The sequence below is a fragment of the Cebidichthys violaceus genome, unplaced genomic scaffold (genome assembly GCF_023349555.1).
Source record: "Cebidichthys violaceus isolate CVI_PGR_0920_01 unplaced genomic scaffold, fCebVio1.0.p SCAF_10, whole genome shotgun sequence".
In the NCBI taxonomy this organism is placed as follows: Eukaryota; Metazoa; Chordata; class Actinopteri; order Perciformes; family Stichaeidae; genus Cebidichthys; species Cebidichthys violaceus.
Genome location: NW_027176263.1, coordinates 18,126,182 through 18,153,467, shown reverse-complemented (window position 1 = coordinate 18,153,467; position 27,286 = coordinate 18,126,182). Strand labels below are relative to the sequence as shown.

Genomic DNA, 27,286 nt, shown 5'->3' with positions numbered 1-27,286 from the left:
CTAAACATGAGGAAAAAACTAAAGAAACATTGTCCATCATCTTTGACTGTGTCCTGCTTGATCCGGGATGAACGATGGATCCAGGTCTCTGTGAAGATGTGGGCTCAACGGTCACGATCTCCTGCTGCTTTCATCCATTTTATTCATCAGACAGCCAGGAGCATGCTGGGTAGTGGAGCAGCCTCAGGTCCTAGCTGGGATAGCTTAACTTCCACCTGAGCTCTCCTCTCTCTCTCCTCCCTCTCTCCTCCCTCTCCTCTCTCTCCTCCCTCTCCTCCCTCTCCTCTCTCTCCTCCCTCTCTCCTCTCTCCCCCCTCTCCTCCCTCTCCTCTCTCTCCTCCCTCTCTCCTCTCTCCCCCCTCTCCTCCCTCTCCTCTCTCTCCTCCCTCTCTCCTCTCTCCTCCCTCTCCTCTCTCTCCTCCCTCTCTCCTCCCTCTCATCCCTCTCCTCTCTCTCCTCCCTCTCTCCTCCCTCTCCTCTCTCTCCTCCCTCTCTCCTCTCTCCTCCCTCTCCTCTCTCTCCTCCCTCTCTCCTCTCTCCCCCCTCTCCTCCCTCTCCTCTCTCCTCACTCTCTCCTCTCTCCTCCCTCTCCTCTCTCTCCTCTCTCTCATCCCTCTCCTCCCTCTCATCCCTCTCCTCCCTCTCTCCTCTCTCCTCCCTCTCCTCTCTCTCCTCCCTCTCTCCTCTCTCCCCCCTCTCCTCCCTCTCCTCTCTCTCCTCCCTCTCTCCTCTCTCCCCCCTCTCCTCCCTCTCCTCTCTCTCCTCCCTCTCTCCTCTCTCCTCCCTCTCCTCTCTCTCCTCCCTCTCTCCTCCCTCTCATCCCTCTCCTCTCTCTCCTCCCTCTCCTCTCTCCTCCCTCTCTCCTCTCTCCTCCCTCTCCTCTCTCTCCTCCCTCTCTCCTCCCTCTCCTCTCTCTCCTCCCTCTCTCCTCTCTCCCCCCTCTCCTCCCTCTCCTCTCTCCTCACTCTCTCCTCTCTCCTCCCTCTCCTCTCTCTCCTCTCTCTCATCCCTCTCCTCCCTCTCATCCCTCTCCTCCCTCTCTCCTTTCTCCTCCCTCTCCTCTCTCTCCTCCCTCTCTCCTCTCTCCCCCCTCTCCTCCCTCTCCTCTCTCTCCTCCCTCTCTCCTCTCTCCCCTCTCTCCTCCCTCTCCTCTCTCCTCACTCTCTCCTCTCTCCTCCCTCTCCTCTCTCTCCTCTCTCTCCTCTCTCTCATCCCTCTCCTCCCTCTCCTCCCTCTCCTCCCTCTCCTCTCTCTCCTCTCTCTCATCCCTCTCCTCCCTCTCCTCCCTCTCCGCCCTCTCCTCTCTCTCCTCGATTTGAATGGTAATGATGGCAGTGGTAGTTTGGATGTTATACTATGGACTTAAATAAATGGACTTTCATTTTTAAAGCACCTTTCTTGTCTTCCGACCACTCAAAGGGCTTTACATGACTTGTCATCATTCACCCATTCACATTCATTCATACAGTGATGACAGAGGCTACCATGCCCTGTGCCACTCCTCTACTTCATATTCACAGCCATGGAAGACGCTCCGCTCTTCCTCTGTATATTGGTGACTGTTGTGGCTCTGTCACATTGTACCATGTATGTTGTACTCCGTCTCTCCTGTTGCACTCATGTAGTTTCTCTTTGCATTACATCAAACACAAGGTCATGTTGTAATGAATTGTTTCCTCCATATTTGATTAAACTGATTTGTTGTCAGTTGAAACATATGAACCTGGAAATGAGCACAATAATTCTCCTTTAACGTTGTAAATTTACAATTTTACTTCTTCTCCTTCAGACTAAACTGACCATGGTAGAAAATCAAATACTCCTAATAGATGCATGTGGGGACACTCTGCTCTCTTGTATTGCTCCATCAGTGTCTCTACACAGTTAAAACTGTATTACTGTCTCTTGAGTCCCGAAAAAGTAAAAAATATTCAGTAATGAAATAAAGAACAAAGCTAAGACTGAAAGAAAGTCTGCAAACATAACTTTGCGTTGCAGAAACATGCTACTGTTTGTTTTCCTCTGCTGTTAATCATCTCAGGACCATGCAGATTCATCTTGTGACCATTGTGAGGGTCCTGACCCTCAGGTTAGGACTACTGACTACTACGAGGCCACACTAAATATACTACTCTTAATACTCTCTTAAATGCTGCATTCTACCGACATCACAGTCAGAAAATCACACGTCACACAAAAGTGTACGCTCACACAATCCCACCTGAACATGGGAGTCAGCTCCACGTCAGTAGTCCTGGTCACTTGATGGCAGCTTTTACTCTCTTCATTATTCAGGATGTGAGGGTTTCACCAACCTGTCGCCGTGGGGACAGCTTTTAATGCAGGCGGGCTTCAGCTGCTAGCAATAGGCTGCCAGGATAACATCACTGAAACCTTTTAAAACGTTTCTAATCATGTGGTCTGTCAGATCCCGTTCAGCCCGTTTCTGTAGCCTTATGCTGTTGTTGAAAGAATATGGTTAAAATAAACTAATTTAGCAGTGAATACTTCACCGTCCACTTATTTTAAAGTGGCTGCTGTATTTGCTTCTATATGCACATTTTTGTAACATGTACATTTGTAAGAAAGAAATGGACAAATGGTATATTTTTCTAACCAAACCAAACAAAACTAGTTAGTAAAATGCAGCTTACTGAGCTGGAGGTTAATGAATGAATGAATTAAGAAGCTGTGTGTACTGTGGATGTCTCCCGCTACGTGTGCTTAACAAAATACTAATAATAACTTCTTCAGATTTAAATGGTTTATTTAACAAATTACATTTTCATGTGCATGAGAAGAACAATTCAATGAGAAATAATTCACTCTAGATTTGACTTGTATTGCTCTGTGAGGACTGCATGTGTCTCATGCTGTAAACCGGTGGACCGTTAATCCTCCAACCAGTAATGTGGGCTACAAAGTACATAAGTACATGAAATACAGTGACTTGTTAACGCATGAACCACTCACTCACTGTTTGTTTGTGAACTCGTTTAACCCTCTCATCACTGAGACACGGCCTGACTTGTGTCTCGTGTCTTTTCTTGTTTAAACAGACGAACGCGTCATCAGGTTCGGTGTTAAACAACCTCACACACTGTGTCTCACACTGTGTCACACACTGTGTCTCACACTGTGTCACACACTGTGTCACACACTGTGTCTCACACTGTCACACACTGTCACACACTGTGTCTCACACTGTGTCACACTGTGTCTCACACTGTGTCTCACACTGTGTCACACACTGTGTCACACACTGTGTCTCACACTGTCACACACTGTCACACACTGTCACACACTGTCACACACTGTGTCTCACACTGTGTCTCACACTGTCTCACACTGTGTCACACACTGTGTCTCACACTGTGTCACACACTGTCACACACTGTGTCTCACACTGTGTCACACTGTGTCACACACTGTGTCTCACACTGTGTCTCACACTGTGTCACACTGTGTCACACACTGTGTCTCACACTGTGTCTCACACTGTCTCACACTGTGTCTCACACTGTGTCTCACACTGTCTCACACTGTGTCTCACACTGTCTCACACTGTCTCTCACACTGTGTCACACACTGTGTCTCACACTGTCTCACACTGTGTCACACACTGTGTCACACTGTGTCACACACTGTGTCACACACTGTGTCTCACACTGTCTCACACTGTGTCACACACTGTGTCTCACACTGTCTCACACTGTGTCTCACACTGTGTCACACACACACTGTGTCACACACTGTGCAGGGAATGCAGATTGAAGACGCCTCCTAATTAGAAAATGTTTTATGTTCTATGCAAACTTGAAATCAGCCCATTGATCCGATTCATCCCATTGAATCATTTAACCTACAGCATCAGGCTACGGATGCATTCAGCTTGAATTGTGTGAAGGAAGTATCTGTGTAAGCCCAGCTGTTACCGCCCACAGTGCAGTAAAGGTTCAGACATGTTGTAGGCAACTTACTCTGATGCTCTTTTTTCCAGACATCAAACAGTGGTATGGTTAGAAAGTGGGCTTTGATGGCGTATCTTGTCAAACCGGTGCTTCAGCGGTTAGTTGAGGTTTGAACCTGTGCGTTGAGTCTGTGTGTTCCTGGTGTCGGTACGGTTTAACCACGCTGCTTCCTCCCACAGCCATGCCGCTTATCAAATAGTGACTCTAGACTGCCCAGAACGCCAGCCACCACAGACAATGGTTGGGTAATATTTCCAAGGTCAAGAATGAGCTTTCATGCTCTGCTGGCGCCCAGGCGTATGAATTTGAGCTGTTCTGTGGTCAGATTCTGCATCAAGCCTCTTAGCTTCACGCCTAACTCATGACTTAAGACGTGTTCTTTAAATAACCGCGACAGACAGAGGCTGTAGGAACGTCTTTCACCTTTTTTCAGAGTCATTTACAAAAAATCCATGAGTAAAGTCGACAAAACACTGACATTACTTTATTGCAAAAGCATGAACGTTTGTAAAGGTTTGTTGGTTCTAATTTCATTTCTTATTCACTTGTTTACTCACATGATTGTGACTCAGTGTTGCTAAATCAGAGGGTGGAGAGAAAAGTTAATCTCACTGGAGTCTGTGTTCCTCTTGCATTTCATCTGCTGCGTTGAATCTATGAGCGTTTGGTTCGGCGGGTGTCTGAACTAGACGCCTTCACTGACTTGAGATCAGGTGTTACACTGCATCACACAGCCAGTCTCTCATACAGCTGCAGGAAAGCAACACAGATGTGCTTCAACGGTCATGTCTGCTCCTTATTGTGTAGACGACAGATTGAATCAATCTGGAGAGATTTGTACTCAGAAGATTTGAAAGCAACAACTTCATTTGGGTAAGTTTAGAACTACTAGTATTGATCAGCTGAGAGCTTCACGAGGGCCTTAACCTTAGTTAGTCAGTATCTTAGCTTCCACAGCAACTTTTAATGTGTTTCTGTGAGGAGCGGCCTGATGGTCTTTAAAAGCAGCGTCTAACTTGATGACGACTTACTTCCAGATCAAATGCAATGGATTTTATTCTGCTCTTAGTTTGTGGATGCATGCCAGAGACATCCATCCATCTGTATCTACACCAGCTGATCCTGAGCAGGACCACAGAGAGCTGCAGCCTATCACAGCTGAGAGGCATGGTGCACCGGTTCTGGTTACCGGTCCAGCACAGGACACATATGGACAGACGACCATTCATACTCACATGCACCACGTTTCAATGGATCAGAGCTGAAGGCTGTGTGTGTGTTTGGACTGTGGGACCTTCTAGCGGTGAGGTGCCGCCGTGCTGACTATGTAATACTAATACAAACCTCATAATCATAGAGATGACTGCTTGAGAATCAAAACTTCTGCATGTACTGTCTCCACTCTCTGCTTCCAGCTTTGCTCGTTAGTAAACCTGAATCACATCACTCGTACTGCTTTACGTCAGATTCCTGTTTCATTCAACTTGGTGTTAGTTGCAGTTGTGTCCATCATCTGTCAGTAATAATAATGTACATGTTAATAGCTTGTGGGGGGGGGGGGGGTAAAAAGGTTTTAAACAAACGCCTCGTTAGACAAACAAGAGAAAACAAAGATGAACGTTAAAATCATCTCGTGAACACCCGTCACGTTGCCCTCCTGTACTTACTGTAGTCTGCAGTGAGGGATAGTTAGACTCATTTCAGGCTCGCCTTCAGTTTGACCCAGGTTGTAAGACCTTTACTTTGTACTTTAAACAATCTGCTTCAAGTAGGTTTTCTCACGTCCCGGGTTCAAATCCTGCTTGAAAGGAGCTACTGGTGGATGGATAATGTACATCGGTATAAGTTACTTTTTCACCATTTAAATTCTTCTCAATGCAGTAACTTCAAACAGACATGAAGCATGTTTTTCCAAGCTGTAACAATCTTACACAATACATTCTGCTTGTTTCCTATATTCAATGATGCTGACATTGAGTCAAATTTAAAATCCACTTGATCAAAGGGGAAATACTGGATGCCTCGTGCATCATTTAATATAGTTTCATGTTAGAGAAATATGTGAATGACATGTAGTCATTTTGGAAACCTTGTGGTCTTCACTAAATTGCACGTGGAGTGTAAACAGATACAGGTGATGAACCACTGAGAGAGGTCCATGGGGCTGAAGAGGATAAGGAGACACTTGATGATCAGACCGACTGTCTTCAACCTGCAGCTTCACTGCTGGCTTCTGCGTCAGATCAGACCGTGATTACAGGAAACAAGTTACTACCGACGCTTTGTGAGTAAAGGCCTCAGTTTGCTTCAAACAAAGTGCTTGTCGGATCACTTGACAACATCTGGAACCCCTGGGTGTCCACGGGAGAATCAGCTGCTTTATGTAACGATCTGAAGTTGTACAAACTAGTTTGTTAAAAACATACTGAGGCCGGAACAGGTCCACACCACATCCACACCATGGGCCTGCTGCTGTGGACCTGCTGGGTGTTACCATGAGCTCAGGTTAACATGAACCACTTTCCATCAGTGTCTATGTAGCCCTTGAAATAGCTTCATCTAGGTGGAGCTCTTAGATAAACTGGTCAATAATACGTCTCCCTAGAGAGCTCATCATGTACACACACCCTCTTCATATTCTTTAACGGCAAGCAGAGCAGAACCCAACCCCCCCCGGTCCATTTGTACAACGTTCTCCCCTTCGATAGTCCAGGTTCTCCAGCTGACACTGATTGGATAACTTGCAGTTTTTTTGTCAAACCGTTACGATGGAATTCCTCTTGTCCCTTCTGCCCGCTGAAGGTCCACAGATTGTGACGACAGAGTAAAAAAAAGTCTCCGTCCGATCACAGCCTTCTCCATCTCAGAAGGGCTGATGTTGAACCACAACGCTGCTGGTTCTGGAAATGTACAGCAGCTATGATTCCACAGAGCATCCTGGCCTGACAATACATGTTCTTCAAGTCCAAACTCCCCGTCCCTCCATCCTACGTAACGTACTCCTCGTCATCGCTAGGTTCTGATTTGATGTGGTCTGGGTGAAGTAGAGGGAAATGCGGCGCTGTACTCCTGGTACAGACGTACCACTCCTTAATGTTAGACAACTGAGGTAAGGCTGGGTTGACGGAGCGCTGGCTCCTTCGCCGGGTCCTCCCGCTCTGCTGCCTCTGGGCCAGCTGACTCTTCAGGCCTGACAGAGAGAGGTCCAGAGGCATCGCCATCGGAGAAGAACTCCGCAGAAGCAGCTTGTGGTCCGCTTCGCTGGCTGAGCTGATATCCAGCGCGTGATTGGACAGAAGAGGAAAATGAGCGTTTCCATTGGCAAGTGATGGAGAGAGGCGGTTCATTTTAAGGTCGAGGGGCTCCAGGAGAGCCTGATGAGGTTGTTGGAGTTGATGGGGGATGGTGTCGTACGCGTCTCGGGGTTCAGAGGTAGGCGACGACTTGACGTGGACCTTCATGTGTTTGCGCAGGGAGCTGGGGTGGGTGTAGGACTTGGTGCAGCCCAGGGCCTTGCAGTCGTAGGGCTTGGAGGCCGTGTGGACCTGTGAGTGCTTCTTCCGGTCGCTGCTGTTGGCGAAGCGTCGCTCGCAGAACTCACACTGGAACGGCTTCTCACCTGCAACACAAACATCCCACTCACTGTTATCACACTCTAGAATGGGCCAGGAATGTGCCACTGACTGTGACCTATGGTGCGTTGAACACATGGCGCCAAAAGGATCTCTTATTCATTCGTTCAGGTAAAAGAGTTTAGGGAGGAGGTAATTAAAAATAAATCCTGTATGTAAATGTTCCTTTAGTATCCAAAGCATTGTTATTTCACGACGACTGTTCAGACGTTAATTAAAGAGCTAAAGAATGTATAGTTTGTATATTACAAGTAAAGTTACTTCCTGCAATAACACAAAGACAATAACACTGGTGTGGTTAACAACTGTTTGGGATGAATGGAAATACCAGACTGAAATTAAAGAAAGAAATTCTATTGGACGTGCTTTTGCATTGAAAACGGTCCTGTTCAAATGTACATCAAATAGTTTGCCTTGTCAGAGGTCGACTTGTTCATAACTAAAAGTGAGGACAAAATAAACAGGGAAGAGGTTTGTTGATACTACTAATAATAATGTAATAGGATGGCCTGTACAGTATATTAATAGTGTCAACCAGCTCTGCACATAAAAAAATCATCACTACATTATTATTTTAACTCCAATCGTTGTGTTGTTATGTTGTGTCGTTGCTCAGTTTGTTGTGTCATGTCGTTGTGTTGTGTGATGACGTTGTGTTGTGTCATGTCGTTGTGTTGTGTGATGACGTTGTGTTGTGTTGTGTTATGTCGTTGTGTTGTGTGATGACGTTGTGTTGTGTTATGTCGTTGTGTTGTGTGATGACGTTGTGTTGTGTCATGTCGTTGTGTTGTGTGATGACGTTGTGTTATGTCGTTGTGTTGTGTTGTGTGATGACGTTGTGTTGTGTCATGTCGTTGTGTTGTGTGATGGCGTTGTGTTATGTCATTGTGTTGTGTTGTGTGATGACGTTGTGTTGTGTTGTGTCATGTCGTTGTGTTGTGTGATGACGTTGTGTTGTGTGATGACGTTGTGTTGTGTTATGTCGTTGTGTTGTGTGATGACGTTGTGTTGTGTTATGTCGTTGTGTTGTGTTGTGTGATGTCGTTGTGTTGTGTTATGTCGTTGTGTTGTGTTGTGTGATGACGTTGTGTTGTGTTATGTCGTTGTGTTGTGTTGTGTGATGACGTTGTGTTGTGTTGTGTGATGACGTTGTGTTGTGTTATGTCATTGTGTTGTGTCATGTCGTTGTGTTGTGTTATGTCGTTGTGTTGTGTGATGTCGTTGTGTTGTGTTATGTCGTTGTGTTGTGTGATGACGTTGTGTTGTGTTATGTCGTTGTGTTGTGTTGTTGTGTTGTGTGATGACGTTGTGTTGTGTTATGTCGTTGTGTTGTGTTGTGTGATGACGTTGTGTTGTGTTGTGTGATGACGTTGTGTTGTGTTATGTCGTTGTGTTGTATGATGACGTTGTGTTGTGTTGTGTTATGTCGTTGTGTTGTGTGATGACGTTGTGTTGTGTTGTGTGATGACGTTGTGTTGTGTTATGTCATTGTGTTGTGTCATGTCGTTGTGTTATGTCGTTGTGTTGTGTTGTGTGATGACGTTGTGTTGTGTTATGTCATTGTGTTGTGTCATGTCGTTGTGTTATGTCGTTGTGTTGTGTTGTGTGATGTCGTTGTGTTGTGTTATGTCGTTGTGTTGTGTGATGTCGTTGTGTTGTGTTATGTCGTTGTGTTGTGTTGTGTGATGACGTTGTGTTGTGTTATGTCGTTGTGTTGTGTGATGACGTTGTGTTGTGTTGTGTGATGACGTTGTGTTGTGTTATGTCGTTGTGTTGTGTTGTGTGATGACGTTGTGTTGTGTTATGTCGTTGTGTTGTGTGATGACGTTGTGTTGTGTTGTGTTATGTCGTTGTGTTGTGTGATGGCGTTGTGTTGTGTTGTGTTATGTCGTCGTGTTGTGTTGTTGTGTTATGTCGTTGTGTTGAACTCTCTTCGACAACACAAGGCTTGATCTATGTTTGGTTCATTTACATAATACTTAGAAAAATGCCGTCTACGTTTCTACCCCCACTGGATTTCAAATGCATCAACACCAGATGTATAAAGCAGACACACAGACGCATTACATTTGGGCAAGCCTGGTTTAAAAACATGACAGCCATCAATAAAGAATATGCGCAGAGGGCGGGGCTTAGCAGAACAATGGCCATAACTCATTGACCATTTGTCCAATCATCTAAAGTCCTTGTAGATATCTTCATGCATTGTGGTTGTGGTTAGGGTTATCCCTAACCACAACCACAACAGGCGGGCCACACTGTGCATCTCTGAACGGTGGTCAACACGGTCTGGGGGACGGTGTTCACTAACACCTGAAGGACCATCGGTTTGGGTTTTGTGGTTTTGCTCTTTGACATATTGGATCATAACTGAAGATGTCATGAGCAGATTACAGTCAGATATCCTGCACCGCGTCCTGAACCGATGGATGGACCAGTTATTGTGGTCTCTGTGTGATGTTTGTTTTGTGGTGGTATCAGAAAATAATCAAAATTAAACTCTGCATTATTCCCCGAAGACATCCAATAGAGCTAAACATGTATTTACCTAAACATGTATTTACCTACATGTATTTACCTACATGTATTTACCTACACATGTATTTACCTACACATGTATTTACCTACATGTATTTACCTAAACATGTATTTACCTAAACATGTATTTACCTCAACATGTATTTACCTAAACATGTATTTACCTACATGTATTTACCTAAACATGTATTTACCTAAACATATATTTACCTACATGTATTTACCTAAACATGTATTTACCTAAACATGTATTTACCTACATGTATTTACCTAAACATGTATTTACCTCAACATGTATTTACCTAAACATGTATTTACCTACATGTATTTACCTAAACATGTATTTACCTAAACATATATTTACCTACATGTATTTACCTAAACATGTATTTACCTAAACATGTATTTACCTACATGTATTTACCTAAACATGTATTTACCTAAACATGTATTTACCTCAACATGTATTTACCTAAACATGTATTTACCTACATGTATTTACCTAAACATGTATTTACCTAAACATGTATTTACCTACATGTATTTACCTAAACATGTATTTACCTACATGTATTTACCTACATGTATTTACCTAAACATGTATTTACCTACATGTATTTACCTAAACATGTATTTACCTAAACATGTATTTACCTACATGTATTTACCTAAACATGTATTTACCTAAACATGTATTTACCTACATGTATTTACCTAAACATGTATTTACCTAAACATGTATTTATGTACATGTATTTAGCTAAACATGTATTTACCTACATGTATTTACCTAAACATGTATTTACCTAAACATGTATTTACCTACACATGTATTTACCTACATGTATTTACCTACATGTATTTACCTACACATGTATTTACCTAAACATGTATTTACCTATATGTATTTACCTAAACATGTATTTACCTACATGTATTTACCTACATGTATTTACCTAAACATGTATTTAACTAAACATGTATTTACCTACACATGTATTTACATACATGTATTTACCTACATGTATTTACCTACACATGTATTTACATACATGTATTTACCTAAACATGTATTTACCTACATGTATTTACCTAAACATGTATTTACCTACATGTATTTACCTAAACATGTATTTAACTACATGTATTTACCTACACATGTATTTACCTAAACATGTATTTACCGACACATGTATTTACCGACACATGTATTTACCTACACATGTATTTAACTACATGTATTTACCTACACATGTATTTACCTAAACATGTATTTACCTAAACATGTATTTACCTACATGTATTTACCTACACATGTATTTACCTAAACATGTATTTACCTACATGTATTTACCTACAAATGTATTTACCTACACATGTATTTACCTACATGTATTTACCTAAACATGTATTTACCTACATGTATTTACCTAAACATGTATTTACCTACATGTATTTACCTACACATGTATTTACCTACATGTATTTACCTAAACATGTATTTACCTACATGTATTTACCTAAACATGTATTTACCTACACATGTATTTACCTACATGTATTTACCTACATGTATTTACCTACACATGTATTTACCTAAACATGTATTTACCTATATGTATTTACCTAAACATGTATTTACCTACATGTATTTACCTACATGTATTTACCTACATGTATTTACCTAAACATGTATTTACCTACACATGTATTTACCTACATGTATTTACCTAAACATGTATTTACCTACATGTATTTACCTAAACATGTATTTAACTACATGTATTTACCTACACATGTATTTACCTAAACATGTATTTACCGACACATGTATTTACCTACACATGTATTTAACTACATGTATTTACCTACACATGTATTTACCTAAACATGTATTTACCTACATGTATTTACCTAAACATGTATTTACCTACATGTATTTACCTACATGTATTTACCTAAACATGTATTTACCTAAACATGTATTTACCTACATGTATTTACCTACACATGTATTTACCTAAACATGTATTTACCTACAAATGTATTTACCTACATGTATTTACCTACACATGTATTTACCTACACATGTATTTACCTACATGTATTTACCTAAACATGTATTTACCTACATGTATTTACCTAAACATGTATTTACCTACATGTATTTACCTACACATGTATTTACCTACATGTATTTACCTAAACATGTATTTACCTACATGTATTTACCTAAACATGTATTTACCTACACATGTATTTACCTACACATGTATTTATTTGTCAGTCTATGTATGTCTCCCTGAGCTGTTGCATAGCATTAATTCTATAAAGACATATGCATAAAGGTTCTAATGTTCCGTTATTGTGTTATATTGTAACAGAATTGTTGACATAATGTTACGGTGGTCCTAATCATACTTAAATAAAGGGGACTGTTCAGCAGCCTTGCTCTTATTGTTGACTTATACTTGATCTATAAAGCATTGTGAATGATGTAGTAACCCTTAACTAATGCGTTAGTTACAGCTGTAACGCATTCATAGTAGAGAGCGGCACTGAGTTAAACGCATCTTTTTAAAGAGCTGCTGACGGTTTTACTTGAGACCACAGACAGTCACACAACAGGCTGAGGCGATGCTCTGATTCTGGGAACTGTTTCTCTGCAGACTGGACTAACTCGGCACGTGTGAGACCCTTCGCTGTTCCGCTGTGTACATCGAATCAATTTGATCGGTACTTGTCCTTTTCCCTCTCTCACAATCCAGCTGCTTTTGTCCCGCTTCCTGTCACCTTGCATGACTCCTAAGCTGCAGTTTCAACCCATGATTCCTCTAGGAAACAAGGGAGCAATGGAGGCCGGATATAATAGGGTGCTGAGCTGAGCCTACGTAAACACGGAGGGGGTTCCTAGCAGACTGGGGACAGTATCTATACCTATATGACCCTGTGTATGTCTCTGTCGGGGGGCTGCTGTCCTGGCGGATGACACGGATTCAAACACTACACAGACTGAATCGCAGCGCTTTGTTTGCAGTCACACAATCATGAAACCCTACCAGTGTGCGTGCGCGTGTGGATCTTGAGGTTCTCGGAGCGTGCGAACATCTTGCCGCAGTTGGGAAATGCGCATGAAAAAGGCTTCTCCCCGGTGTGCACGCGAATGTGGTTGATGAGTTTGTATTTGGCTTTGAACGCCTTCCCGCCGCGCATACACTCGTCCCACATGCAGACGTGACTGAGGGTCTCGAGCCCCGCTGCTACATGCTCGGTGGTGACGTGGTCCACCAGCTCGTGCATGGAGCTGAAAGTTTGGTCGCAGACGGATGTCGCCGTCCGCCCAAGCATCTGTCTCGAAGAAGTTCGGTCAATCCATTTACAGACCAGCTCGGTTTTGACGGTGGGGCCTTTGGAGAAATCCAGCAGGCCGTCCATCCCACCGCCGGCACCGCCGTCGGCAGAAGCGGACATACTGGTGGCTCTCGGCTGCGGCGGTGAGACGATGCTCGAAGCCCCGGAGTTGTTGTTCCCCAGCGGAGAGACGAGGCCATTGTGCCTGGCCACTACAGCCGTCCGCTTCATGCTCAGCACGGCGGGCTGCCCCGCTCCCGTCTCCGACTACAATCCTCTCTTCCACGCAAAACGAGTTAAATCCAACCGGCAAAGCGTTCGCCGCCGACCCGCTTCCTTCCTGTGTGTGTTTCGGTGAAAGCGAGAGCGCATGCGGCGGTGTCTTTACCCCCCGCTGTTCCGTATCAGATCCCGAGAGTCAGAGCCTCCATGCTTTTATTTACTGTGTGAATGGAGGTGAACGGAGTCGAAGAAATACAGCAGGCCGCGACCCAACACTGTCTGGGGGCGTCCTTGTCTCCTTCCCTTCTTCCTTCCTTTCGTCAGTCCTTTTCAAATAACAGACCCACTACATTATAGTACACACATCAATAAACACATTTACATGTAGTAAGTGAACTCTGTCACTGGTTCATGTGGATAACCTGAGTTTATCAACATTTCACGGACATTTATATATAATATATGAAAAACAAATGTTATAGGCTATATATATGTTATATATATGTTATATATAGGTTATATGTAGGCTATATATAGGTTATATGTAGGCTATATATAGGTTATATGTAGGCTATATATATGTTATATATAGGTTATATGTAGGCTATATATAGGTTATATATAGGCTATATATAGGTTATATGTAGGCTATATATAGGTTATATGTAGGCTATATATAGGTTATATGTAGGTTATATATAGGCTATATATATATAGGTTATATATAGGTTATATATAGGCTATATATAGGTTATATGTAGGCTGTATATAGGTTATATGTAGGCTATATATAGGTTATATATAGGCTATATATATAGGTTATATATAGGTTATATATAGGCTATATATAGGTTATATAGGTTATATATAGGCTATATATAGGTTATATAAATCCTATATATATGTTATATATAGGTTATATATAGGCTATATAGGTTATATATAGGTTATATATAGCATATATATAGCCTATATATAGGCTATATGCTAGTATTTGTATAACCAGAATTGAAATGATTCACATTATGTTTTTAGGATCATCCATGTTTGGATAACAGTTTACAGTTTACATTGATTCTATCGTATTATTATTATTTAAAGCAACAATTCCTGTGAAGAAACCAATGATCTTTGTATCCAAAGCCTGATGGAGTATAGACCTCTCTACCATAACGTGCCACTATTACAGGAATGATCCAAAACACGTCAAAGAACAATATTGTTTCTCCATCACAAATACCAAAATGGCCTTTCTGAATTAGAAGTGAGGGAGCACTGCTCTTCACACTAAACCACAGATGTTAATGGATAAACATGAATACATAGTTAATTCATTTATTAATAGTAATAATAGTAATAATGCCACTGTCACTAAAAGTGATGACAGGGTGCAATGCTTACATCCTGGAGCCCTGCACTGAGCATGTATTACAGGACTGTTGGATTAGATTGTAATTATAAAGACCATGGGACTTTTGAGAATAACCTTGTTATAATTTGTTACACAACATTTTGAGGCTACTCTGGTGTCATGGAACTGTGACAGGGTGTCAGGAGAGCAGTCTGCTGTGGTGGAACATTGATTCCTTAGTAAAAGTAATAATACCCGTAGTCATGCTCATAAAATACCACATAAAAGACATTCAAAATTATTACTGAACAGATTACTATACAGTATTAACAGCTACATATTCTTAAAGAATAGAATAGTCATCACATTGTACTATGCATTCCATTACAGCTGCAGTTGTCAGATACATGTATGGAGTAATAGTACAAAACCCCAAAATATAGATTTTACAATAATATAAACCATAAAAGCAGAAAATCTCAGAATTGAGAAACTGGAATGAGTGACCGTTACTCCATATGAATAATAACAAGTGTTAAACATTCAGAGGTATTCAAACCCATCATAGACCCAGAGGTGTAGGAAATCCTCACTTTGATTGACTCACTTTCATTAAGGTTAAGTCTGAATCCTGAGAATTTGTCAAATTGAAATGTGCAACACAGAGGACACAGGATTATAAACATAAAGTAACAAATCATCTGCATATAACAAACATGTGTGTGTCAAGCCTGGATGGGAAATACCTTCAAACTCCTCCTCCTCGTAATTAAGTAGAGGGTCCAAGACTTACAGTAAGATTCTAGTGGTTGTAGTGATGAACAACAATGTTCAAAGTGCTCCTTGTTTCAAAATTAATGTTTCAAGATGACTTGGAGCACTTTTTTAAAATCAGAACATTAGATCATTTATTCGTCTGTATACACGGTTGAGATGATGGCAATCTCAACCGCACAGTGGAACAAATTAAAAAGACTTAATGTCATTTCAATCATGTACATTTCACAGTAGCAGCTCGTTGTTATGAGATATATGAAACATATTTTAACATGCAGTGGCCAGTGTTTTTTCTTCCGGTTTGTTTTGTATGTTTGTTTGGAAAAAGGGACAGACGCTCTGTTCCACCCTCCAACATGGTGGGTGGCGGTAATGCACATTAACGCGGGTTGCTATCCGCCATAAAACCAAAGAAGAAGAAGAAGAAGAAGAAGAAGAAGAAGAAGAAGAAGAAGAAGAAGAAGAAGTGGTTGTGATGGTGGTAGTAATAGTATAGTAGTAGAAGAAGAAGAAGGAGAAGGAGAAGGAGAAGGAGAAGGAGGAGGAGGAGGAGGAGGAAGAGGAAGAGGAAGAGCAGCCGCAGAGAAAGACAGGCGAGCCCTTCTGTGCATGTAAACACAGCGATGTCGGAGTCTCCGGACGCCCGCAGCTTACGCTCTGCTTCCTCGCAGCTCAACCTGATGGAGATGGACGCGGTGAGAGGCTTTACACACATCCTGGTGTCATGGCGAAGACTTGAATACGAGAGTGAACTCACAGCAGTGTGTTGTCTGACCACTCGTCTATATACCAACATGGTTAGCGCGAGGCTTTCCTCTGTGTCAATGGGAAAAACACGACTTAGCTAATAATGAACCGACACTAGCTCGTGACATTCCTAATGAAGCCCAGCTACGCATGTTGGGTTCTCCCGTAGAACAGTATGGTGAATAATGTTGGGTTCTCCCGTAGAACAGTATGGTGAATAATGTTGGGTTCTCCCGTAGAACAGTATGGTGAATATGTAACTGTGCTAACGTTCCGACACCGGCTTCAGCTGAAACACTGTTGTTTCTAAGGTTGACTTGTGTGACTCTATCAACTCATTTATGAGCGTCAGTCTGTCACAACGGCCAGAAGTGTGACTGTGTCACGTGACCGTGGGACGTTATTGTTTTGTATGTCAAGACGTAGCGAGACGTGTATTCAAAGCAGAAATGTTGGCACTAGCTTTGCTTCAGACAGTGAATGAATATTGTCTTCCACTTATTTTCATAAGTTTAACATTAGGTTTAATTGTGCAACTGGCCCGTCAGTGATGCGTTCACGCGCCGTCACTTCCCGTTGTGTTTTTACACGCTCCCAAAAAACAGAAGTAAACTTTACTAAAACGGTTGTTTGCAAGTGATTTCGATCATATCGTTTGTTATTAATGAGAATAGATTCATAGCATGATCATTCCGGGTGTATACATGCTGTCTGTAATTACCAGTAGACTGTGACAGTCCGACTAAAACTAATAGGTTGGCAGCATTTCCCATGAGCCTCTGTGCCTCATGGACCACACACACACACACACACACACACACACACACACACACACACACACACACACACACACACACACACACAGAGGTGCGTTCACCTCTGCTCTCTGATCTGAGAGTCTTCACACATGACGTCATCTCACCACCAGCAGTACTGCTGCATGTCTCTGAAGGCTCCTAACTAGGAGGCTGAGGTTGGTCAGGTGGACCCTGTTGCTTTGGCTGACATCATCTTTTTATGAATAAGCCTACTGCTGTCTGTAGTCGATTGACCTCATCAATATTGACTTGTCAATTATATTGTATTGTTTTGCATCACATACCAGCATGCGAAACTAATCTTCATACCTGTACATGCATGCATGACACGTCTACATGCAGCTCGTCCTCGCATGCATGCTTTCATTTCCACTGAAATAACAAAGGTGAAGTCTTTGACAGTTAATAAAGGATAGTTAGCTGCTCAGTAGAAACACAGCTACTCGGGAATGTTTTTGATAAAGAAAGCACAAAGAAACAAATAATGCTTTGTAACCCTGCATGTTCTTGTAATATTTCTGCTCTCAGATCGATGATAAGGAGTTCGACATTCCCCAAGTAGACACACCTCCCACACTGGAGAGCATCCTTAATGAGGTAAGTACTCTGTGACTACTGCGCTATACTGCATCACACGCTGTCAACAGAATAACGACAACTTTTAGAAGCTGCCCCACCTCTCCAAAGAACCAGGGCTGTGTTTGAAACAGGTCTATTTTAGAGACTTTAAGTCTATTTCCCATCATACCATCGTAATAAACCTCCATGAAAACTGATCACTTCCTGCTGTCTTGATACATTCAGTATGATGTACATTTCCACAACACTTACTCCACCAGTACAACGTGTCAAACTCTGATTAAAGTGGTTGGAATCAGCCGGGGTAAAGTTTGGGCCGTCCAGTAAAACAGATTGAAGTTATTTGCGATATTGAGAAGAAACCTCTGGCGGCAGTCTGGCATATTAGAAGGAATCCCTGGGCAGGTAGAAGGTTCTTACAGAAAGTAGTCGTTTATCAGATAAACATATTTGGTTGAGGACCCCTCCGCTGTGGAGCCTTCTAGCTGAGGTGTATTAGTTCTGTTGTCCTTTGCCTCGCTAACAAGTCTTTATTTTGTGCTGTTGTCCCGTGTGCAGCTGGAGGATGAGGAGGAACCGTTTGTGTTGGAGGATACTTGCATGCTAAACACAGACAACATGGACGCTCACTCATGTGACACCTCCTCTCTGGCGAGCTCTGACAGTGGAGACCCAGCACACCTCAAAAGGCATGAACACACACACACACACACACACACACACACACACACACACACACACACACACACACACACACCTACACTACTTTTGGTGCATTGCTTCTTGTAGTATGTACAAGTATAACATGGAAACTGTCTTTGTTTGTGTGTGTGTGTGTGTGTGTGTGTGTGTGTGTGTGTGTGTGTGTGTGTGTGTGTGTGTGTGTGTGTGTGTGTGTGGACATGTACACGTGTGAAGGAAGAGGAGGACAGTGGACCTGAATGCGACCGTTCATGGGTCTGTTCTTCGACACAGCCTGCTGAAGGGCATCTCTGCACAGATCGTTTCTGCTGCTGTAAGACGAACACACACACACACACACACTCACACTCACACACACACACACACACACACACACACACACACACACACACACACACACACACAGAGAGAGAAAGGAATGCCTTAATTGAAGTGTTTTAATGCCTCCATGCCGACACCAGAGGCATTCTCAGGAACTTCTGAAGGGAATTGGCCACAAATGTCCATTTGGATTTAGGATGAACTGAGAAGAAGTTGGTGGTCACTGTGATCTCACAAAACACATTTTTGGCCTCAAATCAGGGATCCATAATTATGATAATTTCACAGATATGTCTAATAGGATGAAATGAAGTGATGACGTTCTGGACAGACATGGATGTAAACCATAACATGACTGGTTGACTGAGGCGTTATTTCTAGTTGATTAGAGCTTCAGTACATTGTTTAGATGTTAACAAAATGAAATGATAAAACATCCCAAAATCATGAATGCATTCATAATTCATGTTTGTCTTTGAAGATCTTTTTCCTTGTTTTGATTATAGTCCTAGCTGGCTCAGGTAATACAGAGTATCATCTGTATTCCTGCTCTAGTTGTTTTGTAGGTTTTGCTGCTGAAAGTCGTTCTATTTTAAACTGAATTCTGTGTTTTACTACTAGCTTCAGAATTGTACATTTGTTGCAGTAGACTAATGCATTTATGTATTCAAGCATAATAAAAACACGCATATTTTCTTCAGGACAAAGTGGATGCTGGACTGCCAACTGCTATAGTGAGTATTCATTTTCCAACAATGACTTTAACTGGGGTGACCGTGGCTAAGTGGAGAGCAGGGCTGCCTTTCAATCAGAGGGTCAGCGGTTCGATTCCAGGCTCCTGCTCTACTAGTCTCATGTCAATGTGTCCTTGAGCGAGACACTTAACCTGTCTCATAGCTGCATCTACGGTGTGTAGATAGATAGTGAATTGTAAGTTGCTTTGGATAAAAGCATCTGTTAAATGACTGTAATGTCACAAAGTTTAGAGCAACCTTTCACTCTTTCTATGAATTTGATGTATACATGATTGTGTCTGCTCTATTTATACATTACATTACATTACAGTCATTTAGCAGACGCTTTTATCCAAAGCGACTTACAATAAGTGCATCAACATTGGTAATCAAAAGAACTACTAGTCACCAGAAGTCATAAGTACATTTCCTTTAAACAAGCATCTAAGAGCCTGAAGCAGAGCATAACTCAGAGCCAAAGTACAGAAACAAGAGAAACAGTTAGTGCTATAAGTAATACCAATACAATAAGTGCAACAAGCTAATATGAAAACAATAAGTGCTAAGTGGAAGGCTCAGGGTAGCACTTCCTGAAGAGGTGGGTTTTCAGCCTGCGCCAAAAGATGGGCAGCGACTCTACTGTCCTGACGTCAGTGGGAAGTTCATTCCACCACTGTGGGGCCAGGACAGAAAACAGACGTGACCGGGTCGATCGGCCGCCAGGACCTCTGAGCGACGGGGCAACCGATCGCCCCGAGGCAGCAGATTTACATGATTGTGTCTGCTCTATGTATACATGATTATGTCTGCTCTATGTATACATGATTGTGTCTGCTCTATGTATACATGATTATATCTGTGTGTCTGCTCTATGTATACATGATTATATCTGTGTGTCTGCTCTATGTATACATGATTATGTCTGCTCTATGTATACATGATTATGTCTGCTCTATGTATACATGATTATGTCTGCTCTATGTATACATGATTATATCTGCTCTATGTATACATGATTATGTCTGCTCTATGTATACATGATTATGTCTGCTCTATGTATACATGATTGTGTCTGCTCTATGTATACATGATTATGTCTGCTCTATGTATACATGATTATGTCTGCTCTATGTATACATGATTATATCTGCTCTATGTATACATGATTATATCTGCTCTATGTATACATGATTATATCTGCTCTATGTATAGATGATTGTGTCTGCTCTATGTATACATGATTATATCTGTGTGTCTGCTCTATGTATACATGATTATATCTGTGTGTCTGCTCTATGTATACATGATTGTGTCTGCTCTATGTATACATGATTATATCTGTGTGTCTGCTCTATGTATACATGATTATATCTGTGTGTCTGCTCTATGTATACATGATTGTGTCTGCTCTATGTATACATGATTATATCTGTGTGTCTGCTCTATGTATACATGATTATATCTGTGTGTCTGCTCTATGTATACATGATTATATCTGTGTGTCTGCTCTATGTATACATGATTGTGTCTGCTCTATGTATACATGATTGTGTCTGCTCTATGTATACATGATTATGTATACATGATTGTGTATACATGATTGTGTCTGCTCTATGTATACATGATTATGTATACATGATTGTGTCTGCTCTATGTATACATGTTTATGTATACATGATTGTGTCTGCTCTATGTATACATGATTGTGTCTGCTCTATGTATACATGATTATGTATACATGATTGTGTCTGCTCTATGTATACATGTTTATGTATACATGATTATGTATACATGATTGTGTCTGCTCTATGTATACATGTTTATGTATACATGATTATGTATACATGATTGTGTCTGCTCTATGTATACATGTTTATGTATACATGATTATGTATACATGATTGTGTCTGCTCTATGTATACATGTTTATGTATACATGATTATGTATACATGATTATATCTGCTCTATGTATACATGATTATATCTGCTCTATGTATACATGATTGTGTCTGCTCTATGTATACATGATTGTGTCTGCTCTATGTATACATGATTATATCTGCTCTATGTATACATGATTATATCTGCTCTATGTATACATGATTGTGTCTGCTCTATGTGTACATGATTGTGTCTGCTCTATGTATACATGATTATATCTGCTCTATGTATACATGATTGTGTCTGCTCTATGTATACATGATTGTGTCTGCTGTATGTATACATGATTATGTATACATGATTGTGTATACATGACTATGTCCTCTTTTTGTTCAGACCGTGTCGGGTGTGATTGCTGTAGGAACGTCTCATGGTCTGGCTCTGGTCTTCGGTGAGTCCAAACTTGATTATGCTCCTTTTATACACACAGTGGTGTAAATTATATTTTCATATTTTTACAATGCAAACGTCACAGAAACAGTGTAGAAAACATTGATTAGTTCAGTTCCCGGTTACTTCTTGTTATCACAGTGCATAGCCAAAGCAGTGGTGTGCCTTACTGTCTGCATCAGGGTCATTTTAGAGACTACCTCTAGGGGGTGCTAAAGTCTCAGGGCACTTTCCTGGTGGGCTGCCCCGTCATTTGGGATGACATGATTGTCAGGTAGGCTAGATCAGCCAATTAGATTCTTAATGGACACTGGGCTGGCCCAATCACATCGTTAAACCCCTCCCTATCTGGGCTCAGTGCCTCATTAAACAGAGCGTATACACAACTAGAGTGACAAAATGGATAAGATGGCAAGGCAGGCGTGGAGAAATGATGGGCCAAAAAAAGACAGGCCCTTCAGACAGACAGGCTACATTCCCAAATGTTTTATGAACAGCATTGTACTTTTCAGACCTTTCACCGACTCGCTGCTCAGACTCAACTCTGGCAGCGGCACAGCGTCTCTCCATCTGCTGTCTCAAAGAACATTCATTGTCATTAAGTCCTAAAAGTTGCACTAACGGCTGAATACAGAGTTATTGTCCCTCCTCTGTTCCTGTGAATGAGAACGAGGCTGGGCTGAGGGCTGGGGGGCGGGGCTAAAGCATCCACGGCTGTTAAAATCACACAAATATCCCGCTGTTTACGTGTTTTGGACTTACTAACTGTAGGTTGGTTGGAGATGAGAAGCTTGATCCCGACTTGCATGACAACATGCGCACGTGATCGAGGCGGCCGCAGTTTTTAGAGCCGCGCGCCACAGTTGATCTTCACCAACTGCACGACCACAGGGCATGATGGGAAACGTCTGGCTGTCACCAGATCAAAGAGCTGACCGGCGATGTAAGGACAAAAAACAAGTTCATCATATCGACTTCATTTACATCGTGTCAGAGAGAACGCAATACATGTATGACCATTTTCATGAAGACGTGATCTGAAGGACACGCAAAGTATTCTTTATTTGCAATTAGGCATCAACTTTAACTTCAACATTACAATCATCAATAACTGATATGTTAACTATATTGATTAAAAAGCACCTCTGCAGCTAGTGACCAGTTGATTGAGCTTTACTTCTACTGAAGTATTTTATTACATTTACTGTGATCGTCTGGTTAGGACAGGATCTGACTTCCTTTGCTTTAATACATGCCAGTATCACTGATATCCACCCTAAGGACCGCTTCACCGGAGTCTGACATGGAGGCGCTGACGATAACATAGTCGCCCTCATAGGAAATGCAGGAGCCATCAGCCTTTGCTCTTACAAAATTATTTTCACTTCCGTTGTACATGACGTCGTAAAGATCGTAGTCGCAGTTGTTTCCTCGGTCAAAGATCCCCACAGCGAACCAGTTGGAGTAGAGGTTCCGGTCGTAGGGCACGGAGAACATGGCAGCCATGGAGTGGCTGTAGTCGTTCAGCTCGGCGTTGAAAAGGTCGTAGGTGAAGACGCCGACGGCACCGGTGGCGCTGCCGGTGCTCTTGTTGAACAATGCGCTGCCGTTTGAGTAGGGACCCACCATGGGTGGCAGAGGGACCTCGCAGCAGCCGCTCTCAGTGAACACCCTGAACACAGAGGGACAGGGTCTTTCAGAAACCTCCTCCTCCACATCATTCCGTAGATGGAGTGGTGTGATTACATGTCATTCCATCAGCTACAAGAACCCTAAGTGAGGTCAGCCACTCCATCCCAAAGGTGTTGGTTTGGGGTCAGAGCTCTGACAAGTTCTTCTACACTAAAGTGGGAAAACCATGTTTTTATGGAACCTGGCTTTGTCATGTTGAAACAGAAAAGCTCAAACCCACATCTGGAAGCACGCTGTTGTCTACAATATGTAGAAAAAATGTCCCTGCATTGGAACTATTGGCCACAACTGATACTAGTTAAAGTGGTGTGATTGTGTCCGTGGTGCCGCTAGTGACACATCAGGGGTCTGATCTGCAGTGTTGTAACTCCACCTTCTAGTATCGCCCCAGCTGGCTTAGAACCTCGACCCAATAAACGTTCCCGGTAAAGTCACTTAAGTCGGGTCAGTTTTACTAATGGGAACAATGTAGCTTGAGGTGGTGGCACCTGCAAGTGAATCCACTCCATCTATCTACCTGTATTGTCCCGTCTCTGTCTATTCTGTTCAAACAACATTGACTCTTACAATATACAACCAGGAAACTGCTGATGTCAGGTTTACATGGACTCTCAATACCTTATGAATTAGACATGAGCAAAAGCAATGCATAACCTTGGGTTGGAGAGAGTGTAGCAGCCGGAGTTGTTGTTAATCTCAACGGAGCAGATGCGATGAGGCATGGTGATGAAGTGTGGAGTGGCGGCCGGGAGGAGGCGGGTTGTGACCTAGAGACAAGACGGCGTCATCATTTTCTCTTTGTTGAGAGCTGTGGTGTGATTCTCTGAACGTCTACAGTCAAAGGCATAATTTACAAAGCGTGTTCTCTTAAGATGACTGAAGGCTGCATAATGAACTTCATTTCCACAGCACCACTTCCATCAGAACAGGTGGTGCCATACGTCTCTTCTGTTCTCACTAGTTAGGTTGAAGGTGGCCTCTGTTATTAACCACCTGTAAGAGCTGACTTACTTCTGAAGCTCTGGTTTGTGTTAATCCTCCCGCTGGCTTACATGTATCATGTTCACAGGCAGAGCCAGCGCTCATGTATCTCTATGTAGCTTGTCATGTTTGTCCCAATGGAAACTGTTGAAACTCCTAATTTACAAAAAGTTGAAATGTTATTTCTCACAGCGGACATGTTGACTAAGGCATACTGTGGTGAACCTGAGAACTCCACACACAAGCAAAGCTCATCTTCTGTGTGTGGTTGTGTTTCCTGTGTTTGAAGAGGTGTTTTCTTAGCTTGCATGTATTTTATCCATGCGTTCTCTTAATCTGCAGTGTGTAGAGTCCTCTGAGAGTTTACATGCACTTTACTCTTGCTAAGTCAGACCTCACGACGTTTAAGCACCAAAGAAAGGTCTAGCTACACAAATCATCATCCTGGTTTAGAATGAGAATCGCACAGGATACAGTGACGGTGCCCAAAAACAACGTGCAGACAGCAGATAAGCAGGACAATGGCGGCTGAAATAGGCGACAATAGCGTTGTTATAGTACCGTCCAGTGCTCTACATCCAGCTGTATGCTCTTTAGGAGAGAAGGTGATAGTGCGTACGAAAGGAGGCTTTCTTAAATGAATTATTAAATAATACTGTATTTAAGGTGCTGCAGTGCAAATATTATTTTTTTTGTATGAAGCTCTACAATGAAATAAGATTTAACTTCTTGAAATAGAAAAGAAACAAAAAAGAAAATATAGCTGTATGTATGGAAAACACTGATCTACTGTATTTTCATTGAAGATTAAAGAGGAGACGCATTCAAGACATTTTCTTTCAAACAGTCACATTAATCCATGACTTTCTGAGCTTCATCTTCTCGGTAGTGCTGGAGCCTGGAGCTCGCAGCCCTCTACAGATATGAGTATAAACATATCTACCTCTAAATCAATAACCTCTAAATCAATAAAAGACACAACATGGCTTCTTGCCCCAAGTTCTGCCTCTTTAACCAAGGCTTCCAGCTGGATCCACTAAAATTAACTAATTTAATTAATGAGTGACGTACCAATAGACTGATTACATTTTATCATTTCATTTGTTTTTGTACAGCCCACACATTTGCCTCAGAGGGCTTTAAAATGAGTAGAACACGACACACTGGTAAGAAGTGGACACAACTTGAAGTGAAACAAATGATGAAGAGGAAATGGACCTCATCATCAGCATCATCAGCCCACACGCTGAGCCGGAATAATCTAAAAGAATCATAGAAATACCTTTTTAGGATCCGCAAAACCAGTTGTTGGAGCTGACAGCGTTGGTCCGGGTCTAAGGCAGGCTGTGGTGGTCCAGTCACACTACTGGAGCTGCTCACACACCAGGTGTTATTGACTCAGGTAATCAGGACCTTCAGGCACCAGTGGACTCCCTCCTTATCTCCTGTCCGGTATCAGCTCCCCCCTCTCTGTTCCCGGACCTCGCCGACACCTTATCACCGTGAAACGATTGGATCGTAGTGTTTACATCAACGATAGCTTTTATTTGGACCTTCTTTTGTTTGAGCCTTTAAAGAAAAGGGTAGCCATTGTTTGTACAGGGCGTCGTCAGGAGGGTGAGGGCTGAGTGGCCTGCTAGGAAACACTGGGAAACGCTACAACACCGAGTATGAGGAGCCGCAATACGCTAATGAACTGACCGTGAAATTAGACCATGAAATGAGACTGGGGTGACCGTGGCTAAGTGGAGAGCAGGGCCGCCTTTCTGTCAGAGGGTCGGCGGTTCGATCCCCGGCTCCTGCTCTACTACTACTCTCACGTCAATGTGTCCTTGAGCGAGACGCTTCACCCTCCCGTTGCTGCGTCTACGGTGTGTAGATCCCTGACTGCAGTGCTGTGAACGACTAGAAGTGTATCTAACGCCTGTTATCCAGCAGCATCTTTAAACAAGCTGCGTTATAACGTGTCTCCATAATAAAGACACGCGTTGATAGAATCTTCAGAGCTCCACTGATAAGAGTCAGCGATCACAACGATTCATCACACACAAACGTTCTATACATGGTATTCCTCCTGGGGCGTTGGGCCACAGAGAAGTATTTCTCCGTGCTCGATTTCTGAACTCTGACTCATCGGATGACTCTGCAGTTATTGGGTGTATTAATAATGGACAGCAGTGGGAGTACAGGGCCAACCCACCACACCCCACTGCTTTCATGTAGGTACCTGTATGTATGTATGCAATGATTGAATTAAGGTTAAAGTTACTTTTTGAAGGGAAATCTCCCCCCTAAAAAACCTTTTAATGGGGAAACATGGAATAAAGCTCAGGTAGAGCAGAAGAGGAGGGCTCCCTCTCCAGCACACAGCCTCAGTGTTACATCTGCTGCATGTATATGCAGCAGATGTAACACTGAGGCTGTTTACTAGAAAGAACAGAACAGACTCTTCCTCCTGAGGAACTCGGCTCATTTAATGTGACATGCTTCACCAGCACAATCCTATTCGTTTAGGGCAGTGTGCTGAGCAAGAGCTGT

At 42.4% G+C, this 27,286-nt stretch overlaps 3 protein-coding genes across 4 annotated transcripts in view; 1 reads left to right on the top strand and 2 right to left on the bottom strand.

The window, feature by feature from the left end:
* Positions 1–4,432: 4,432 nt before the first annotated feature.
* Positions 4,433–13,918, bottom strand: LOC137886020 (zinc finger protein ZIC 4-like). Its single transcript, XM_068728409.1, has 2 exons — positions 13,201–13,918; positions 4,433–7,590 (listed from the first exon to the last, which is right to left on the bottom strand). Exons 1-2 carry the CDS (start codon positions 13,721–13,723, stop codon positions 6,959–6,961), a joined length of 1,155 nt encoding a protein of 384 aa, XP_068584510.1. The 5' UTR covers positions 13,724–13,918; the 3' UTR covers positions 4,433–6,958.
* A 2,342-nt stretch (positions 13,919–16,260) lies between these two features.
* vps8 (VPS8 subunit of CORVET complex) overlaps positions 16,261–27,286 on the top strand; it is a 42,167-nt gene continuing 31,141 nt past the window's right edge. Inside the window, exons 1-6 of one of the 2 annotated variants that reach the window (XM_068728396.1) lie at positions 16,261–16,537; positions 17,936–18,004; positions 18,545–18,675; positions 18,905–19,001; positions 19,711–19,743; positions 22,022–22,076. In XM_068728396.1, coding sequence (XP_068584497.1) covers positions 16,466–16,537; positions 17,936–18,004; positions 18,545–18,675; positions 18,905–19,001; positions 19,711–19,743; positions 22,022–22,076 — 457 coding nt within the window. In that variant the 5' untranslated portion in view covers positions 16,261–16,465. The remainder of the gene's footprint in view (positions 16,538–17,935; positions 18,005–18,544; positions 18,676–18,904; positions 19,002–19,710; positions 19,744–22,021; positions 22,077–27,286) is intronic. The other variant, XM_068728388.1, reaches the window with a different exon arrangement.
* LOC137878240 (DELTA-sagatoxin-Srs1a-like) lies at positions 23,249–26,119 on the bottom strand. Its single transcript, XM_068718462.1, has 3 exons — positions 26,031–26,119; positions 24,422–24,534; positions 23,249–23,747 (listed from the first exon to the last, which is right to left on the bottom strand). Exons 2-3 carry the CDS (start codon positions 24,487–24,489, stop codon positions 23,321–23,323), a joined length of 495 nt encoding a protein of 164 aa, XP_068574563.1. The 5' UTR covers positions 24,490–24,534; positions 26,031–26,119; the 3' UTR covers positions 23,249–23,320.

Bases quoted from the DNA above. Each gene is read 5' to 3' on its own strand.
- LOC137886020 (XM_068728409.1), bottom strand. From the start codon at position 13,723: ATGAAGCGGACGGCTGTAGTGGCCAGGCACAATGGCCTCGTCTCTCCG. The intron at 7,591-13,200 runs GTAGGGTTTCAT...TTTGTGTTGCAG, and splicing joins CCACACGCGCACGCACACTG to GTGAGAAGCCGTTCCAGTGT.
- LOC137878240 (XM_068718462.1), bottom strand. From the start codon at position 24,489: ATGCCTCATCGCATCTGCTCCGTTGAGATTAACAACAACTCCGGCTGC. The intron at 23,748-24,421 runs GTTATGCATTGC...CTCTGTGTTCAG, and splicing joins TACACTCTCTCCAACCCAAG to GGTGTTCACTGAGAGCGGCT.